We start from the raw sequence: 21,950 nt of genomic DNA, 5'->3' as shown, positions 1-21,950 counted from the left end.
CATAGATAATATAAATAGGTAAATATTTGTGTTTAAGAAAAGCTTTGGTCTCTATAAATAGAATATATTCATTTATTTTTAGGAGTAGTTTTTTTTAATAAACAGAAATTGCTAACAACGTATCCAAATCTTGAGTTTAAACTCCTTTATATTAAATCATTTTATAAGAATGAAAAAGTAAAGAGATATCTTGACATTAAGATTAAACTATGATTTTAAAGATTATTATAGGAAAGGACATTACCTTATTGCCAGAATAAATGATTTAGAAGTATGGTAAGTTATTGTTTTGATTACATGAATTAGATCTTAAAACAAACAGCATTAGTGCTTACATTTTTCAAACTTTATACCTTAAAGTATAATAATTATTTAATTATTTCAAATCTCAAAAAATTAAGAAAATACATTTTTTCTGCTATATTTCTTTATAGTTAATTTGCCATTTAAGAAAAAATTTGTATTTACATTGTACTTATTTGTGCCACTATTCCTGTTTAAAAAACAGATAAATGCCCAAATAATTTTCATTTGTCCTAAGATAATTTTATATTATTTTCTAAAATAATTTTATATTTTATAGACTTATGTTTGTTCTATGATAGTAACTTTCAGTCTATTTTGCTTGGGTTATAAATATCAAAGTCCATAGTAAATTATTACTGAACTTGGTTGATATGTATTATATTGAATAATTTTTTGACCTCATGGGTAAATTATTGGCAAGCATACTGAAGATAGACTTTTTGGAAATGAAAGAAAGAGACTTTTTTTTAAATGGAGAATTTGGCAGAATTTCAAAATAAAATCACTGTCAGAACTCCCCAAAATTGACCCTGTATGGTTAGAGAAGAAGGAGAGGGAATACTTTTTTTTGAGACCTTTCTATTAAAATTCAACATGTTGTCTTCATGTTTACTGCAGATTTCAGGCTGACACTAGTTAATAAGAAGCCTAAGTACTTGTGCTTGGTGTAGTGATCACAATACAGTTTGTGAGAAGACCAGGGGAAGTTATGGAGTAAACGAAAAGGAAGAAATGAGAAAACTCATCGAGTTTCTGATTATATGTAGAAATCATCCTCACAGCAGATAGTATTTCAGAGAAATGCATTTTTCCCTCAAAGAATCTGCAGTGTAGTCTAAGAAGTTTGCTTATTTCCAAATGTGTTTATTGTAAGTAAAATTAATGTAGGAAAGAATTTTTTTTAAAATTAAGTTACTTTTAAAAAGTGGGTATTAAATTCCAATCATTTACTTTTGCTCCATCATACTATTAACCATGCTAACATATAATTAGCTAGTTTTCTGAAGCCACAAAGTGTTACAATACAAATGAAGTACTATCATTATTAATATCCAAATGAAAGACAATCTTCAAATCAAAGACAAAAAATAGTGTTTTGTATTCTAAGAGAGACAAAGTCCAGTGTGTCATATGAAAGGAAAGTGATGGTGTAAAACGTGCTTAATAGCAGAGTAGAAACCCTAACAGTCTCCTGACCTTCCTGATTGGAAGGGAAACTGACTAGAGAGAGTATGCTCTACACTACTTCTTGTATAGTTCCTTTAGATAATATGTAATAATTCTTACATGCTGGACCCAAAATGATGTTAGATATTTAGGAAATATTCAATATGATCAGTACTGAAAATTGTTAATCATTATGTTCTTAAGCCCTCAAGCAGCATCTCAATTTGTTGAGCTGAAAGCAATGAATGAAGTAAAACACTAAGTCTTTAATGGTAGCAACTTCCATATGTTTATTTGTTTATCATCTCTTTTTAAAGAATAGATTATTTTAAACCTTAATTCTAAATCATGTGGCACATTTTGGGGGTGAGTCTTTGATCTTTGACTTGATAAGCTGAGGAATGGATAAGAACCCAGGAGAGTAGGAGAGGAATCTGTTCAAATCAGTGGCTAGATTAATTCAGATGGAGCTTATCAAGGTTTCCAGCCCAACTGTTAAAAAAACAAAAAAACCCCACTACTCTTTCTTTTTCTTCTTTGCAGTTTTACCAAGCTTCCAGTAACAAAACAGGCAACATTTAGTGACCAGGAATATAAAAGTTGCCATGCATGCTAGCAGGAACCCAATCACATCCAAAGAATTGTACTGGTACCAGGTGAGGTTGTGGATGGCTGGCCGAAGGTGTTTGGCTCCTTTGTGGCGCATGATAAACTCAATCCAGAAGACTGCTCGGTCCAGGGGCTTCATAGGCTGATCATGGTGAATTCTTGATAACTTCATAGCATTCTCTTTATAGCTAAGGATTGAATAAATATGTAGATACTCACTTGAAAAATTTGTTAAGGACATGAAATACCTAAAATTTTTATATATTATCAAAGGTATATTACATAATTATTAATACATTATTTCATAAATATATCACTAAGGGCACAGAATGCACTTGAAAGTTTGTTTCCTCGAGATATTTCTAGATAAGGTGGTCTATCAGCTGGAATTCACTGGATGTTTCATAGTCTTAGTAATGATTGGAGGTAGGGGAAAAAATAATTTCTAATTGGAAGTAGAATTTTAAAAGTTCAGAAATAGGAATGTAGAATATGTAAGTTGAGAATATAGAATTTGATCTCATTTGCTGAGTATGGTATTGGGAACATGATAGTGACAGGGAGCAGCATTGAGGGGTAGGTCTATGAGAAAGGAACCCCTTCCCCTTCCCCCTCAACCTTCCCCAGGTTCTGTCTGGAGTGTTAGTGTTAACAAGAAGCTAGTCTTCAACAGTAGCAAGAAAGATTTCAGTCTGTGATCTTCACGGCCTGATATTTCAATTGAAAACAAAAAGCTTAATATGACCCTATGGGCAAGAAGTAGGGCCTGAGATTGAGTAGATGCTGGAAACTTTGCTTCAAGCAACAGAGGGTTGCAAGTGTAGTGGTGAGAGGGAAAAATGGCAATAACTAGAACACTAACCCTTCTAATTTTAGTCAAGGAACAGAAGACCAGTCCCTGGTTTTGGTTTAAGTTTTTGAATGGCTGACTTAGAAAAAGGATTTCCTTGGGTTTGTGAAGGACATGAAGAAGGGAGGTTATTCTCCCATACTGAAGTGCAGTCACCATTGATGGAGAATACAGAACATTAAATTATAGAAAATAGTGGAACAGCATGTAGAAAGTTCTGAGGAAGATAATTGTGGCTAAAAAAAAAAATTATACAAAGTCCTGTTGCTCTTTGGTTAAAAAAAAAATACTACAGGCCTTTCTTAATACACAAGAATTTAAGGAGTAAATACCTCTGGATATATCTCAGAAAAATAAGGAAACAACAACAACAAAAGCTCCAAGACACAGAAACAAAATATTTGTCAGATAAAAAAATAATAAAATCGTTCAGGAATAGAAATACTGTAATAAAACATGAATTACATCAAGTCCATATAAACACCAAACTAATGCTAAACAATGTTGGAAATGTGGTCATGGACAAGATGTGTATGTTGTAAGCTTTGATAATGTTGTAATGATAATGCAGCTAACAGAAATTAACATGTGATGTTTAAGAGACATGGACTGGAAGTTGAGAATTGACTTCAAGTAAAAGTCATTCTATACTGACCAAAATTGGAAATATTCACAAAATAATTATTCTAATCTCTACTGTCAAAATTTGTTCATAGATTTATATTAAATTTTTAGTAAGAATTTATCTGATATTAAAGAAATATTTATCCAAAGCCTGGCAATACTTTTAATTTTAATGTTTTTTCCTCACAGAGTATATTTATTTGATTTTTATGAGAAAGAATAACATAATAAATATAATCATTCATCATAAGGAATTTATTTATCTATGATTACAGCTAATCTTCATGTTGTACAAAGTTCCCCACAATTTATTCACTGAAGTAAGTTTCAATTTACTGAAAGTTTGTAATTTTGTATAACATCTCTTCATTCCTCCAACTCCTAGCTCCTGGTAACCACCACTCTAGTATCTGTTTCTGTGCGTTTCACTTTTTATATACAAATATAAGTGCTATCATACAGTATTTTTCCTTCTCTGACTTATTTCATTTAGCATGATGCCATATTATCACAAATGCAAAGATTTCCTATTTTCTCTTTGCTGAATAATATTCCTTTATATACATATACCACATATTCTTTATCCTTTCATCCACTGACAGAAACTTAGGTTGTTTTCATATTTGGCTATTGTGAACAAGGCTGCAATGAACATGGGAGTGAAGATATCTCTTCCATATTCTGTTTTTATTCCCTTTAGATACATACCCAGAAGTAGGATTACTGGAGAGTGTAGTAGTTCTATTTTTAATCTTTTGAGGAGCCTCCATACTTCTTTTTTATAGTCACTGCACCATTTGCATTCCCACCAAGAGTGCACTAGAGTTCCCCATTCTTCATATCCTCACCAACACTTGTTATAACTTGTCTTTATTTTTTTTTTTAAATAGATCTTTACTGGAGTATAATTGCTTCACAATCTATGTTACTTTCTTTTGTACAACAAAGTGAATCAGCCAAATGCATACATATATCCCCATATCTCCTCCCTCTTGAGCCTCCCTCCCACCCTCCCTATCCCACCCCTCTAGGTCATCGCAAAGCACCAAGCTGATCTCCCTGTGCTATGCTGCTGCTTCCTACTAGCTAATTATTTTACATTTCGTAGTGTATATATGTCGCTGCTACTCTAACTTCACCCCAGCTTCCCCCTTCCCCGCTGTGTCCTCAAGTTCATTCTCTATGTCTACATCTTTATTCCTGCCCTGCCACTAGGTTCATCAGTACCATTTTTTAAAATTCCATATATATGCGTTAGCATACGGTATTTGTTTTTCTCTTTCTGACTTATTTCACTCTGTGTGACAGATTCTAGGTCCATCCACCTCACTACATATAACTCAATTTTTTTTATGGCTGAGTAATATTCCATTGTATATATGTGCCACATCTTCTTTATCCATTCATCTGTCAATGGGCATTTAGGTTGCTTCCATGTCCTGGCTATTGTAAATAGTGCTGCAATGAATATTGTGGTACATATCTGTTTTTGAATTATGGTTTTCTCAGGGTATATGCCCAGGAGTGGCATTGCTGGGTCATATAGTAGTTCTATTTTTAGTTTTTAAAGGCATCTCCATACTATTCTCCATAGTGGTTGTATCAATTTACATTCCCACCAACAGTGCAAGAGGGTTCCCTTTTCACCACACCCTTTCCAGCGTTCATTGTTTCTAGATTTTCTGATAATGGCCATTATGACCAGTGTGAGGTGATACCTCATTGTAGTTTTGATTTTATCTCTAATAATTAGTGATGTTGAGCATCTTTTCATGTGTTTGTTGGCAATCTGTATGTCTTCTTTGGTGAAATGTCTATTTAGGTCTTCTGCCCATTTTTTAATTGGATTCTTTTTTTTTTTTTTTTTTCTGATATTGAGCTCCATGAGCTGTTTGTACATTTTGGAGATTAATCCTTTGCCCATTGCTTCATTTGCAAATATTTTATCACATTCTGAAGGTTGTCCTTATGATCATACACCATGATCAAGTGGGATTTATCCCAGGGATGCAAGGATTCTTCAGTATATGCACATCAATCAATGTGATACACCATATTAACAAATTAAGGAATAAAAACCATATGATCATCTCCATAGATGCAGAAAAAGCTTTTGTTCAATACCCATTTATGATAAAAACTCTCCAGAAAATGGGCCTAGAGGGAACCTACTCAACATAATAAAGGCCATATATGACAAACCCACAGCAAACATCACACTCAATGCTGAAAAACTGAAAGCGTTTCCTCTAAGATCAGGAACAAGACAAGGATGTCCACTCTCGCCACTCTTATTCAGCATAGTTTTGGAGGTCCTAGCCACAGAAATCAGAAGAAAAAGACATAAGAGGAATACAAATTGGAAAAGAAGAAGTAAAACTGTCACTGTTTGCATATGACATGATGCTATATATAGAAAATCCTATAGATGCCACCAGAAAACTACTAGAACTAATCAATGAATTTGGTAAGGTTGCAGGATACAAAATTAATGCACAGAAACCTCTGGCATTCCTATATTCTAACAACAAAAAATCAGAAAGAGAAATTAAGGAAACAATCCCATTTACCATTGCAACAAAAAGAATAAAAGACCTAGGAATAAACCTACCTAAGGAGCTGAAAGACTTGTACTCAGAAAACTATAAAACTCTGATGAAAGGAATCAAAGATGACATAAACAGATGGAGAAATATACCATGTTCTTGGATTGGAAGAATCAATATTGTGAAAATGACTATACTACCCAAAGCAATCTACAGATTCAATGCAATCCTTATCAAACTAATGGCATTCTTCACAGAATTAGAACAAAAATTTTTACAATTTGTATGGAAACACAAAAGACCCCGAATAGCCAAAGCAATTTTCAGAAAGAAAAACGGAGCTGGAGGAATCAGGCTCCCAGACTTCCAACTATACTACAAAGCTACAGTAATCAAGACAGTATGGTACTGGCACAGAAACAGAAATATAGGTCAATGGTACAGGATAGAAAGCCCAGAGATAGACCCATGCACATATGGTCACCTAATTTACGACCAAGGAGGCAAGAACATACAATGGAGAAAAGACAGTCTCTTCAATAAGTGGTGCTGGGAAAACTGGACAGCTACATGTAAAAGAATGAAATTAGAACACTACCTAACACCATACACAAAAATAAACTTCAAGTGGATTAAAGACCAGACACTCAAATGTAAGACAAGACACTATAAAATTCTTAGAGGAAAACATAGGAACTCCTTGACATAAACTGCAGCAAGATCTTTTTTGACCCACCTCCTAGAGTAATGAAAATAAAAACAAAAATAAACAAATGGGACTTAATGAAACTTAAAAGCTTTTGCACAGCAGAGGAAACAATAAACAAGATGAAAAGACAATATAACTTGTCTTTTGATGCTGGCCATTCTACCAGGTGTGAGGTGATACCTTATTAAGGTTTGGATTTGCATTTCCTGATGCTTAGTGACATCAAACTGCTTTTCATGTACGTGTTAGCCATTTGTGTGTCTTCTTTGGACAAGTATCTATTCAGTAACTCTGCTTTATAAGAGTTCTTTATATGTTTTGTATATTAACCTCTTATCAGATATGTACTTTGCAAGTATTTTCTTCCATTTTGCCAGTTGCTTTTCATTTTGTGGATCATTTCTTTTGCTGTGCAGAAGCTTTTAAGTTTGTTGTAGTCCCACTTTTTGATTTTTGCATTTGTTCATTGTGTTGTTGGTGTCATACCTAAAATATTGTTGACAAAACCCTTGTCAAGGAATTTTTCCCCTTTGTTTTCTTCTGGGAGTTTCATGGTTTCAGGTTATGCTTTAGTATGTAATCCATTTCTAGTCAATGATTCTAAGTGATAGAACATAGAGTTCCAAATTTCATTCTCCTGCATATGATTATCAATTTACCCCAGTACCATTTAATGAAGAGACAACCATTTTCCTATTGATTATTCTTGGCTCTTTTTTCAAATATTATTCAACTTTGTATATGAAGGTTTGTTTCAGTGCTCTCAATCCTGTCCTTTGGTCTATGTGTCTATTTTTATGCCAATACCATACTTTTAAATTTACTATAGCTTTGCAGTATAGTTTGAAGTAGGAAGTGGGATGCCTTCAGCTTCATTCTTCTTTCTCAGGACTTCTTTGGCTATTTGAGATATTTTGTGGCTTCATACAAATTTAGAATTGGTTTTTCTACTTCTGTGCCCCAAAAGGCGTTAGAAGCTGGTCACTCAGTTCACTCTTCCCTTCCTGGTGAGGAACTCTTTCTAGCTGGGAATTTCTCTGTTGGTGCTGAGCAATGCTGGCCTGGGGATGGGATGATGCAGGCATAAATAAGCTGTCTTCACTGTTCTTGTGTGATTATTCTTAGAGTTTTTTTGTTCCACATTGTTGCTAAAATTTCTTAAGTGAACTTTAGAGCTCTCCCAGAGATATTTTTGTTCATGGATAGTGTCTAATTGTTGATCTTTGTCAGGGGATAGGGAGGCTGGTGTCTTCTATGTCTCCACTTGGAGCTCTCAATTTTACTTCATTGACTTTCTCTTGAAATATTTTTAATTAAAAAGTAACATGATCCCATTTTTATAAGATTATTTTTCTTTTCTATTTATAAATTAGCACAAGGAAATAGCTGAGGTAATATTTCTACTGGTAATTGGTTATAGCTACATGAGGAGAGTTAAGTGGGTTTTCATTTTTATCTCCTTATGTTTTTGTCATATTGCCTGAATTCTTTATAATGGTAATATCTGCAATTTTTAAGAAATAAACAACAAACACTATTAATAAAAATAATAATATTTAGTAATAGCTTAGTTTATTTAAATAAATCTAGTATTTCTTTGAGATTGTACGTTGTTGCCCAGTAATCTATTGCCCAGGTGAATCTAAATGCATTCATAAAATTTGAAAGGTATAAGCCAATCATATTTAATGTTAGCCAGCCCCTGGTGATTATGTAAAAGTAATCAATTTAGTAGAATAAAACAATTTACTCCTTTTAAAATACTGATGCTTCTCAGAAAAGAATATATTCTATACTCACGAAGGGTTGTTAATAACTGCTTTCAAAGTGTTAAGCAGATCGGAACTTGTCATTCTTTGCAAGTCTACTTCAACAGCTGCCCCTTTGGCTTTTATACGAACAATATTATCATGCTGATCACCAAACAGAGGAATTCCCACCATAGGGACCCCATGGTAAATAGCTTCATAGATCCCATTGGTTCCACAGTGAGTAATAAAAGCTCTGGTCTTGGGATGACCTAAAAAGAAAAAAATATATATTATTATTCTATGTTGTAAGAGTTTCAGAAACAGAAAATCATGACACCTGTATAAATAATTCAATTATGGAGCATCTTCTATATAATTCTGTGCCATGAGGCCATATGTAAATGCCTATAAACTCTAAAGAAAGCATCACTTGATTATTTCATGCTAAGCAGCAACTAGTGATTCCAGCAATTAAGTGATCCCGTAAGCCTCTGAAAGGTTTGCACAGAGTTAAATGATGAAAAATACTTGCCTTTGGACAAGTTTTTGGGGTGAGAATTCTTTAGTAAACAGGACTGAGGGATTTAAGAAAAAAATGCTTCTGTGGTCGGGGAAGGGGGGTAATATGTGCAGGGTTTCAATGTGAGAATGGCTAGAAAGATAAATGAGGGCAAGGTCATGAGGTTTCTGTTTAGGAAAATGGAATTTGCCCTTTATTTTGAGTAATATGGAACCATTTAAAACGTTATAGTTGGTGAAATGGTTTATTCGATTTTTTTCAAATAGTTATAGTGAGAAAAAGAGAAGAGAGGTGGGAGAAAATGGATACAGAGTCAGGATGATGCTGAAATATTGTATACAAAAGTTAATGAGAGCCTGATCTAAAGGTACTTTCCTTGACTCTGATTCTGAGGAGGGAGAGATTGTATCATAAATGTGAGAATTATAAATTCCATATTTATGTTAGAACTTAGCAAAGATTCTATCCTTGACCAAAGTCTAGTCAAACTCCTCTGAACTCTCTTCTCAACTAGGCCCTGATTTGGGGGTTTATTTGTTTATCTCTGCATTGCCCAATTTTAGAAAGCATCCTACTAAGTCAGCTTAGCGAGACTCTTCCAACCTGATATATGATCACCCTATGTAGCTGTTGCTTCGTACTTCAGCATCCTCCAAGTGATGTTTGCATTCAGCAAGAATCTGATTCAGGCAGTTTTGCCAGGGTACCCACTTGGCCCTGAGGTTTCCTTAGTAATCTTCCATCCAGTGACACCCCCCACTCTGAACTTTGCCTACAAATTTTCCACTTTTCCTTTTTGCACTCAGAGTTGAGCCCAATCTCTCTGATTTACTGTAGAAGTCTATTGCAGTAGTAGCTATATGTATCATGATGGTTTTGAATAATGTGTGCCTTACAGTCTTTATCAAGTGCCATTTATAATTTTTTCTTTAGCAAGCTCCACAAGAAATGTGAAGACATCAAGGGTTTTTGTTGTTGTTGTTTATTCCTTATTTTGAATAGAAATTTGTTGGATTTATTTGTTATTGAATAATCATTCAGATTATCCCTCATTCACTTCCATTTAATTTTGCTTCTCTTTGGTCTTACCAAGAAGATCATTCTGTGGAATCCACTCATATAGTCGGGTATTGGCTCCTAACGTTTCTGGTTTCTTTCCTGTGTATCTCCATAGGACCTGTTAAGATAAATGCCTTTACTCTAGAAAAATTTTAGAATCACATCCTATCAGAAGGAAGCAACTGACTTAGAATTAATCTGGTTCGGTGCCTCCAGGTAATACACAAGCAAACTGAGGCCTGAAGTGATTAGGTAATGAATGTATTTAAACCATTGATGCTATAACCATGTTTACAAATGCTTGCAATAATCCTAATCGATAGGCTATCATCATCAGGTTAATTCTTACTTAGGAGATGAAGAAAAAAGGTAACCTGTACCTGAAACAATTACATAGTGGTGTTACTAAGCCATTCTGGTAAAGAGAATTTTTGAAACAGTTTTCAGAGGCAAAGGGGAGAGATGTTATTTACCTCACTAAGAAACTGTTAGTGCTTTGACCTTTGTTATATATATATATATGTATGTGTGTGTGTGTGTATATATATATATATATATATATATATATACACACACACACACACACACATTAATATAGAATCAAGCATTACCTTTTTTAATTATAGTAAAATATACATAATGATATTTATCATTTTAAAGTATTGTAAGTATAGAATTTGGTGGCATTTAATACATCTATAATGTTTGTAACCATAAGCACTATCTATACCCCAGATATTTTCACCTTCCCTAACATAGACTCTGTACCATTAAGCAATAACTAACTCCCTATTTCCTCCACTCCCTAGCCCCTGGTAAAGTACATTCTACTTCATGTCTCTTTGAATTTGACTACTCTAGACATGTGATATAAGTGGAATCATACAGTATTTGCCCTTTTCCCACTTAACATTATTTCACTTAGCATTGTCTTCAAGGTCATGCATGTTGTACCATGCCAGAATTTCCTTTCTTTTTAAGGCTGAATAATATTCTGTTTTGTGTGTATAACACATTTTCTTTATCCACTCATTTACTATTGTGAATAATGTTGCTGTGAACATTGGTGTGCAAGTATTTGTTTGAGCCCCTGATTTCAATTCTTTTGGCTATATAGCCAGGATTAGAATTATTGGGTTATATGATAGCTCCGTGTTTAATTTTCTGACGAACCACAAAAATGTTTTCCAGAGAAGATGCATGATTTTGCTCTCCTACTAGCAATGCAGGAGGTCTCATTTCTCCATTAACACTTGTATTTTTTTTTTTTAATAATAGCTGTCCTATGTGAAGTGGTATCTCTTTGTTCTTTGATTTGCATTTCCCTAATGATTAACGATGTTGAGCATCTTTTCATATACTTTTTGACCACTTGTATACCTTCTTTGGAGAAATGTCTATTCAAGTACTTTCCCCTTTTTCAATTGGGTTTTTGTTGCTGTTGTTGAGCTGTAGGAGTTCTTTATGTATTGTGCATGTTAATTCCTTGTCAGCGATATGATTTGCAAAGATTTTCTCCCAATCTGTACATTGTATTTTACTTTCTTGATAGTATCTTTTGATGCACAAAAGTTCTGCATTTGATGTAGTCCCATTTGATGTAGTCCAATTTATTTATTTATTTTTTTACTTTTTTTGCTTATGCTTTGGTGTTATATCTATGAAATCATGACATAATCCAATGTGATAAAGTTTTCCCTGAGAATTTTCTTGGGAAAGTGTTACAGTTTTACTGCTAAAGTTTGTCTCTGATCCATTTTCAGTTAACTTTTGCATATGGTGTAGGGTAAGGATACAACTTCAGTCTTTTGCATGTGGATATCAAGATTTTATCAGCATTATTTGTTGAGAAGAGACTGTCCTTTCCCCCAATTGAATGGTCTTGCACTCTTGTTGAAAATCAATTGACCATATATATGAGGATTAATTTCTGCATTTTCTTCTGTTCCATTGGGTTATATGCCTGTCCTTCTTCCAGTACAACAGTGTTAATTTACTGTAGGTATTATAGCATATTTCTAATTTCAATGTTTATAAATGTGGCTCCTTTAACTTTGTTGTTTTTCAAGATTTTTTTGTCTGATTGTAGTTCTTGTAGTTCCATATGAGGTTGAGGATTGGATTACTCATTTCTATAAAAAAGGCTGTTAGAGTTTTGATAGGCATTGCATTAATCTGTAGATTGCTTTGGATAGTATTGACTTCTTAACCATGTTAAGCGTTCCTATCTATGAACATGGGATGACTTTCCAAGTATTTAGGTATTCTTTATTTTCTTGCAGCAATAATGTTTTGTGGTTTTCAGCAGCAAATATTTTACTTCCTTAATTAGGTTCATTCTTAAGTATTTGTTTTGTTGTTCTTGTAAATGGAATTTAAAAAATTTCATGTTCAGTGTGTTCACTGACATTTATATAAACAAAACTGATTTTTGTATGTTAATCTTGTATTCTGCACTTTTGTTAAGTTTGGTAATTAGTTCTAGTAGCTTTTTCTGAATTCTTGAGATTTTCTATGCATAAGATCATGTCATCTGCAGATACACATTGTTTTACCTCTCTCTTTCCAATTTGGATGCCTTTCATTTCTTTTTCTTCTATAATCCCCATGCTAAAACTTCTAGTATAAGGTTATATAACAGCAGTGAAACAATACATCCTTGTATTGTTCCTGATCTTAGTTTCCACCATTGAGTATGATATTAGCTGTGGGTTTTTCAGAAATACCCTGTATCATTTTGAGGGCTTTTCCCTCTATTCCTAGTTTCTTGAGAGTTTTTATCAGCAGAGAATGTTGGATTTTCTCAACTTCCTTTTCTGTGTAAGTTGAAATGATCATTTGATAGTGTTTTTATTTCCCCTTCATTATAATCATGTAATGCATTACATTGATTTACTTTTGGTAAATCAATGAATGTAATATTTATTTACTTTGCATAAATAGCATAAATACTATTTTACTATGGTGAATACTCTTTTCAACATTCTAGTGGATCTGATCTTCAAATATTTTCTTGAGTATTTTAATATCTATATTTAGAAATGATCATGACCCATAATTTTATTCTTGTGTGATGTCTTTATCTGGCTTTTGTAACAGGGAACATCTGGCCTGATAGAGTAATTCATTGTTTCCTTCTTTCCACATTTTTTGAATATTTGAAAAGGATTACCTTAATTATTCAATTCCTTAAACATTTGGTAGAATTTACCATTGATGTTATCTGACCCTGATTTTTCCTTTTTGGCAGGTCTTTGATTACTAATTCAGTATCTTAATTTGATATAGGTCTGTTGAAGTAATCTGTTTCATTTTTAGTCAGTGTAAGTAAATAGAGTTTTTCAAAGCATTTATCCACTTCTTCTAGATTGTCTAATTTTTGTTGTGCAACTTTTCACAATATCCTCTTTTATTTTCCAGTTTTATGAGGTATAATTGACATACAGCACTGTGTAAGTATAATGTGTACAGCATTATGATTCTACTCACATACATTATGAAATGATTCTCACAGCAGGTATAACATTAAAGAAATTAAAAAAAAGTTTCTTGACATGAAAACTCTTAGGATTTACTCTCTTAGCAATTTTCACATATAAAGTACAGCAGTGTTACCTAAATTTATGATGTATATTGCATCCCTAGTACTTATTTATCTTATAACTGGAAGTTTGAACCTTTTAACCGCCTTCTTCCAATTGTCCCTTCCCCAATCCCCTGACTCCGATAACCACAAATCTGATCTGTTTTTCTGTGAGGTTGTTTGTTTCTTTTTTGTTTTTGAAGTAAAACTGACCTACAACACTATGATAGTATCTGTTACACAACATAGTGATTTGGTATTTCTATATGTGTCAAACTGATTATCATGATAAGTCTAGTTAAAACATGTGAAGATATTACATAGTTATTGTCCACGTTCCTCACACTGTACTTAGCAAAATAAATACAAATATATGTAAAATACTTGATTAAGTTGCTGATCTCTTAAGATTAAATGCATTTTAAACAACCTTGCCTTTTTACTTCCCTCACCACACTTACTGTTTTTGACATCATATTTTAAACCTTTTTGTTTTGTGTATCCCTTAACTAGTTATTGTGAGTATACATGATAGTATAATTTTGTCTTTTAGCCTTCCTTCTAGCTTAATACATGGCTGATTTACTGACTTTGCAGTATATTTGCCTTTACCAATGAGATTTTTCCTTTTGCAATTTTTATGTTTCTAGTTGTGGGCTTTTCTTTCTCACTTAGAGAAGTCCCCTTAACTTTTCTTGTAAACCTAGTTTGGTGGTGCTGAACTCTCTTAGCTTTTGGTTGCTTGTAAAACTTTTGAACTCTCCATCAAATCTGAATGAGAGCCTTACTGGGTAGAGTGTTCTTGGTTGTAAGTTTTCCCCTTTCATTATTTAAAATATATCCTGCCACTCCCTTCAGGCCTGCAGTGTTTCTGCTGACTAGTCAGCTTTTAGCCTTATGGGAGTTTCCTTGTACTTAACTTGTTCCTTTTTCCTTAGGCTTTTAAAATTCTCTCTTTATGTTTTATTTTTGCTGTTTCATTACAACATGTCTTGGTGTGGTCTTCTTTGGGTTCATTCTATTTGGGATTGTCTCTGCTTGGATGACCATTTCCTTTCCCAAGTTAGGGAAGTTTTCAGCTATTATGGCTTCATTACTTTTTTTTTTTTGAAGAGTTCACATATTAACAGGTTTAATGTTTTAATATAACTCTCTCACCAATTCTCTTTGTATCAAAATTTCAACTTGGGGTCTACAAGCTATGGGTGACTAATTTTCCAGTTCACAGTAATGCTAAAGATTTTTTTTTCTTTTAATCTTTATTGGAGTATAATTGCTTTACAATGGTGTGTTAGTTTCTGCTTTATAACAAAGTGAATTAGCTATACATACACATAGATACCCATATCTCCTCCCTCTTGCATCTCCCTCCCATCCTCCCTATCCCACCCTTCTAGGTGGTCACAAAGCACTGAGCTGATCTCCCTGTGCTATGTGGCTGCTTCCCACTAGCTATTTTACATTTGGTAGTGTAAATATGTCCATGCCACTCTCTCACTTCATCCCAGCTTACCTTTCCTCCTCCCCATGTCCTCAAGTCCATTCTCTACAGCTGCGTCTTTATTCCTGTCCTGCCCTTAGGTTCTTCAAAACCATTTTTTCTTTTTTTAGATTCCATATATATGTTAGCATATGGTATTTGTTTTTCTCTTTCTGTCTCACTTCACTCTATATGACGGACTCTAGGTCCATCCACCTCACTACAAATAACTCAATTTCGTTTCTTTTTATGTATATATGTGCCACATCTTCTTTATCCATTCATCTGTCAATGGACACTTAGGTTGCTTCCGTGTCCTGGCTATTGTAAACAGAGCTGCAATGAACATTGTGGCACATGACTCTTTTTTTTTTTTGAATTTTTGTATTTAATTTATTTTTTTATACATCTCATTAGTTATCCATTTTATACATATTAGTGTATATATGTCAATCTCAATTCATCACACCACTCCCCTCCACCACTTTCTCCGCTTGGTATCCATACATTTGTTCTCTATGTCTGTGTCTCTATTGCTGCCCTGCAAACTGGTTCATCTGTACCATTTTTCTAGGTTCCACATTTATGCTTTAATATACAACATTAGTTTTTCTCTTTCTGACTCACTTCACTCTGTATGACAGTCTCTAGGTCCATCCACCTCACTACAAATAACTCAATTTCTTTACTCTTTATGGTTGAGTAATATTCCATTGTATATGTATACAACATCCTCTTTATCCATTAATCTGTCGATGGGCATTTAGGTTGCTTCCATTACCTGGCTATTGTAAATAGTGCTGCAATGAACACTGGGGTGCATGTATCTTTTTGAATTATGGTTTCCTTTGGGTATATGCCCAGTAGTGGGATTGCTGGGTCATATGGTAATTCTATTTTTAGTTTTTTAAGGAACTTCCATACTGTTCTCCATAGTGGCTGTATCAATTTACATTCCCACCAACAGTGCGAGAGGGTTCCCTTTTCTCCACACCCTCTCCAGCATTTACTGTTTGTAGATTTTTTGATGATGGTCATTCTGACCTGTGTGAGGTGACATCTCATTGTAGTTTTGATTTGCATTTCTCTAATGATTAGTGATGTTGAGCATCTTTTCATGTGTTTGTTAGCCATCTTTCTTTGGAGAAATGTCTATTTAGGTCTTCTGCCCATTTTGGATTGGGTTTTTTGTTTTTTTGATATTGAGCTGCATGAGCTGCTTGTAAATTTTGGAGATTAATCCTTTGTCAGTTTCTTCAAATACAAATATTTTCTTCCAGACTGAAGGTTGTCTTTTCATCTTGTTTATGGTTTCCTTTGCTGTGCAAAAGATTTTAAGTTTCATTAGGTCCCATTTGTTTATTTTTTATTTCCATTTCTCTAGGAGGTGGGTCAAAAACCATCTTGCTGTGATTTATGTCATAGAGTGCTGTGCCTATGTTTTCCTCTAAGAGTTTTATAGTGTCTGACCTTACATTTAGGTCTTTAATTCATTTTGAGTTTAGTTTTGTGTATGGTGTTAGGGAGTGTTCTAATTTCATTCTTTTACATATAGCTGTCCAGTTCTCCCAGCACCACTTATTGAAGAGTGTTTCCCCCATTGTATGTTCTTACCTCTTTTATCAAAGATAAGGTGACGAGGGGCTTCCCTGGTGGCACAGTGGTTGAGAGTCCGCCTGCCTATGCAGGGGACATGGGTTCGTGCCCTGGTCCTGGAGGATCCCGTATGCCGTGGAGTGGCTGGGCCCGTGAGCTATGGCCACTGGGCCTGCGCGTCCGGAGCCTGTGCTCCACAATGGGAGAGGCCACAACAGTGAGAGGCCCGCGTACTGGAAAAAAAAAAGATAAGGTGACCATATGTGCGTGGGTTTACCTCTGGGCTTTCTATCCTGTTCCATTGATCTATATTTGTTTTTGTGCCAGTACCATACTGTCTTGATTACTGTAGCTTTGTAGTATAGTCTAAAGTCCAGGAGCCTGACTTCTCTAGCTGTTTTTCTTTCTCAAGATTGCTTTCGCTATTCAGGGTCTTTTGTGTTTCCATACAAATTGTGAAATTTTTTTGTTCTAGGTCTGTGAAAAATGCCATTGATAGCTTGATAGGGATTTCATTGAATCTATAGATTGCTTTGTCTAGTATAGTCATTTTCACAATGTTGATTCTTCCAATCCAAGAACATGGTATATCTCTCCATCTTTTTTTTTTTTCCTGTTCAGCTTCAGTGTTTTCCAGTACTTTATCTTTCAGCTCACTGCTCTCTTTCTCTGTATCATCTAATCTGCTATTGATTCCTTCTAGTATATTTTTCATTTCATTTTTTGTATTATTCATCTCCATTTTATTCTTCTTTATATTTTCTAACTCTTTGTTAAAAACTTCTAACTTCTCACTCTGTTCATCTAATCTTCTCCTGAGTTCTTTGAACATCTTTACAGTCATTACATTGCACTCTCTATCAAGTAGATTGTTATGTGCACTTCACTTAGTTCTTTTTTAGGGTTTCATATTGTTGCTTCATTTGGAACATATTCCTCTGTCACCTTATTTCATCTAATTTGCTGATTTTTTTTATATATATATATCTGGTATGTTGGTTACATTGCCTGACATTGGAGAAGTGACCTTTTGCAGGAGACATCCTATGTGTCCAAGCACTGCACTCTCCTCTAGTAATGAGAGCTACATGCTGTAGGGCAGCTCCAATTTGGGCTTCATGGGATCTTCTGTGTTGTGTGTTGACTACTATGAGCCCTTGGCTCTTCTGAAAGTAATCCCCACTCACCTTCAAAGCCAGTGTTCTGAAGGCTTGACTTCCTGGTGCAGGAGATGTGTGCTGGGGAGCCCAATGTTTGGCTCAAACTGTACACACCTTGGAAACAACCTCTGCTAATTTGCTCACTTTGAAATACGAATCTTTTTTTTTATAGATGACTTTTGTTTTATTTTATTTTAATTTTTATTGGGGTATAGTTGACTTACAATGTTGTGTTAGTTTCATGTGTACAGCAAAGTGAATCTGTTATGCATATACATATATCCATTCTTTTTAAGATTCTTTTTTCATATAGGCCAGTACAGAGTATTGAGTAGAATTCCATGTGTTATGCAGTAGGTCCTTATTAGTTATCTATTTTATATATAGTAATGTATATGTGTCAGTCTCAGTCTTCCAATTTATCCCTCCCCCACTCTTACCCCCCTGTAACCATAAGTTTATTTTCTGTTCTTTTGAGTTTTTCCATAACATTGTATGAAAATCCCAAAAGAACTTTTTGGCCAAGCCAATAGATAAGGTAACTTGAAGCCTTTTTTTAGATTCCACATGTAAACGATATCATATGATATTTGTCTTTCTCTGACTCACTTCACTCAGTATGCCAATCTCCAGGTCCAACCATGTTGCTGCAAATGGCATTATTTTGTTCTTATTTTGGTTCTTTGTTCTTTTCTCTTAACCATACTGCTTCTCCATCACTCCTATCTGGCTCATTGTGGTTCCTTCTTTATATCTTTAGTTGTAGAAGATCTTTTCTGCTCATTTTCTTTTTCTCATCAGTAGTTCCTCTGCAAATCAGAGCTATTTTTGTGTGCCTGTGAGAAGAGGTGAGATTGGGGTTTTCCTACTCTTCCATCTTGGACACAGCTCCATCATATCCTCTGATAATATTTTAATCTCTGTACAGCCATTAGTAATCTCCCTAGGTTCATTTCTGATTTTAATTATTTGCATATACTCGATTTTTCCTCTTTGCGAATCTAGCTAAAGTTTTGATAATTTCCCTTTTTCAGAGAACCAGCCTTTGGTTTTATTGATTTTCTCTGTTTTTTGTTTGTTTGTTTTGTTTATCTCTGCTCTAGTCTTTATTAGTTCTTTCCTTCTGCTAGCTTTTGGTTTAGTTTGTCCTCTTTTTATAGTTCTTTAAAATATAAGATTAGGTAATTGATTTTAGATCATTATTCTTTTTCAATGTAGGTACTTGCAGCTATAAATTTCTCTCTGAACTCTGCTTTCTCTGCATCTCTTGCTTTGGTCTCTTGTGTTTTCATTCATTTAAACAAACATTTTCATATTACTTTTGTAATTTATTCTTTGACCTATTGATGGTTAACTGCAATAGCATAAAAACATGTGCTCCTTTATAGATCCATCCAGCTCTTTCTATAATTGATGACATAAATTACATACATATACATACTGTTCCTAATTACATAGATCAATAATTGTTTTTATAAATTTTTATTTTAATCATTGAAAATTTTCTTTTTGTGGTACACAGGCCTCCCACTGTTGTGGCCTCTCCTGTTGCGGAGCACAGGCTCCGGATGCACAGGCTCAGCGGCCATGGCTCACAGGCCCAGCCACTCTGCAGCATGTGAGATCTTCCCAGACTGGGACATGAACCCGTGTCCCCTGCATCGGCAGGCGGACTCTCAACCACTGCGCCACCAGGGAAGCCCAAGAAAAAATTTTAATAAATGGAGTTACAACAAAAATAACAATAATACTAGTTTTTATTATTGCCTTTACTGCAATTTTACCTCACTGCAGATCTTTATTTCTTCTTATGGTTTTGTGTTACTGTTTAGCAACCTTTCATTTCAACAAGAAGTATTCCCTTTTGCATTTTTTACAAGGAAAGTCTAGTGCTAATCATGTCCCTCAACTTTTGTTTATCTGGGAATGTCTTAATTTCTACTCTTTAAAAAAATTTTTTTAAGGCCACACTGTGTGGCATGTGGGATCTTAGTTCCCCACCACGGATCAAACCCATGGCCCTTGCATTGGGAGGGTGGAGTCTTAAATACTGGACCACCAGGGAAGTCTCTACTTCATTATTGAAGGACATTTTGTCTGATATAAAACTCTCAGTTAACAAGTTTGTATTTCAGCACTTTGAATTTATCAATCCACTGCCTTTTGGCCTCCAGTATTTCTGATGAGAAATTGCCTGATCACTTTATTGAAGATATCTTTTAGGTGATGAATTCTTTCTCTTGTTTCTTTCAAAAGTCACTCACTATCTTTGTTTTTCACCAACTTGAATATAATGTGTCTTGGTGTAGGTGTCTTTGACTTTATCCAACTTGAAGTTCACTAAGCTTCTTGGATTTGTAAATTTATGTATTTTATTAAATTGGGACTATGTTAAGCCATTACTTCTTTAAATATTCTTTCTGCCCATTCTGCCCATTTCTGTCTTTCTGGGACTCCCACAATGTGTATGCTCATTCACAGGATGGTGTCCCACAAGTCCCTTAGGCTTTGCTCATTTTTCTTCATTCATTTTTCTTCCTTGAACTCAATAATTTCAAATATCCTTTCTTCAAGTTTGCTGATGCTTTTGCCTGCTCATGTCTGGTTTTGAACCCCTGAGGTGAACTTTTCATTATAGTTATTGTAATTTTTATCCTCTGGAATTTCTTTTTGATTCTTTTTAAAAATAATTTCTTTCTCATTATCAATATTTCCTTTTGTTCCTCCATCATTTTCTTCTCTTTATCATTGTCTTCCCTTAGTTCTTTGTACATCTTTAAAAATGTGGTTTTAAAGGCTTTTTCTAGTAATTCCAAAATCCAGGCTCCCTCAAGAATGGTTTCTCTCAGTTTATTTTGTTTCTTTGTTTGGGCCATACTTTCATCTATCTTTGTATGCCTTGTGATATTTTTCGAGTATTGTACATTTGCTTTTTATAATGTTCTATCTTCAGAAATCAGATTTGCCCCTTGTTAGAGTTTGGTTTTGTTGTGGCTGTTGTTGAAGTGTTTCTCTTTGCTAGAAACCAGGGTGAGGTTAAAGTTTTAGGTCTTCTCAGGTATTTTATGAGCCAGTGTTTTTCTCTGGATATGCACATAATTTTGTAAATTCCACTATTTGTGAGGTTGTTTTTTTTAAATGTCTAATTCTCTAATGCCTGGCTCCCAAATGGAGAAAAAAGTAAAAAAAAAAAAAAAAACTTATCCTTTAAAATGCCTGGAAGTTGCTTCTTCTAATGAATGTTGAAACAACTGTGCCCAGCTTCTGTGCATATACCTCAATGACCATGGGCAGTAATCAGCAATTAGAATGCAGAACCACAGTATTTGGAGGATAAGGTCTTATTGTCTACCGGTTCCACCAAATTACACCAGGAATGCAGGCATGTTGGCTGCCATGGGACAGAGTGATGAAGACTTTGAAGATGCTGCTATTCTAAAAGGATGACATTGACTAAAATTAACCATAGTTCCCACTCAGTTTTTCCACTGTGAGTTGCAAGTGCTCAGTTAAGAGTCCAGAGTTCCAATATAGTTACTTCAGACAGTTTTTGCTAGTACAATTTTGTTTAGGTAGAGAGACAGGTCTTACTGCTTCCTAGTCTACCCTGGTTTCACCCCTAAACATTGTATTTTAGTGCAATTGAAAGTTTAATATTTTTATGAAGATGGAATTTAGATTAAATATCTAGATGGGTGCTGCTTCCACAAAACAATTATTGAAAGTAATTTGGTTATGAATACAATAATTATTGTGAGCATTTGTAACTTAAATTTACATGCAATTTTCTATTTTAACTAAATGTAGGGGAAAAAAGTGTTCATGGTGGTTAAAAACAATGCCACTCAGTTATAACCTAGAATGGTATAAATAAAAAGTTATAATTTTGGGGAACTTCAAGGAGTGAACTGCATAAATCTTGTACTGTATTATTAAAGATTTTAACTGTTTAAAATGAAGAGTATCTATTTAGGAATATTCCAGGAATCT

General features: G+C 34.3%; 1 protein-coding gene across 2 annotated transcripts in view; it reads right to left on the bottom strand.

The window, feature by feature from the left end:
• Positions 1-1,738: 1,738 nt before the first annotated feature.
• The window catches only part of LOC136123406 (UDP-glucuronosyltransferase 2B17-like), a 34,272-nt gene continuing 14,060 nt past the window's right edge, over positions 1,739-21,950 (bottom strand). The window contains exons 4-6 of one of the 2 annotated variants that reach the window (XM_065877602.1): positions 10,172-10,259; positions 8,612-8,831; positions 1,739-2,270 (exon numbers count right to left, since the gene is read on the bottom strand). In XM_065877602.1, the coding sequence (XP_065733674.1) occupies positions 1,991-2,270; positions 8,612-8,831; positions 10,172-10,259 (588 nt within the window). In that variant the 3' untranslated portion in view covers positions 1,739-1,990. The remainder of the gene's footprint in view (positions 2,271-8,611; positions 8,832-10,171; positions 10,260-21,950) is intronic. The other variant, XM_065877604.1, reaches the window with a different exon arrangement.

Source organism: Phocoena phocoena, chromosome 5 (genome assembly GCF_963924675.1).
Source record: "Phocoena phocoena chromosome 5, mPhoPho1.1, whole genome shotgun sequence".
Taxonomy (NCBI): domain Eukaryota; kingdom Metazoa; phylum Chordata; class Mammalia; order Artiodactyla; family Phocoenidae; genus Phocoena; species Phocoena phocoena.
Note: the sequence above shows the minus strand (reverse complement) of the source record. Positions and strands in the feature narration are given on the sequence as shown.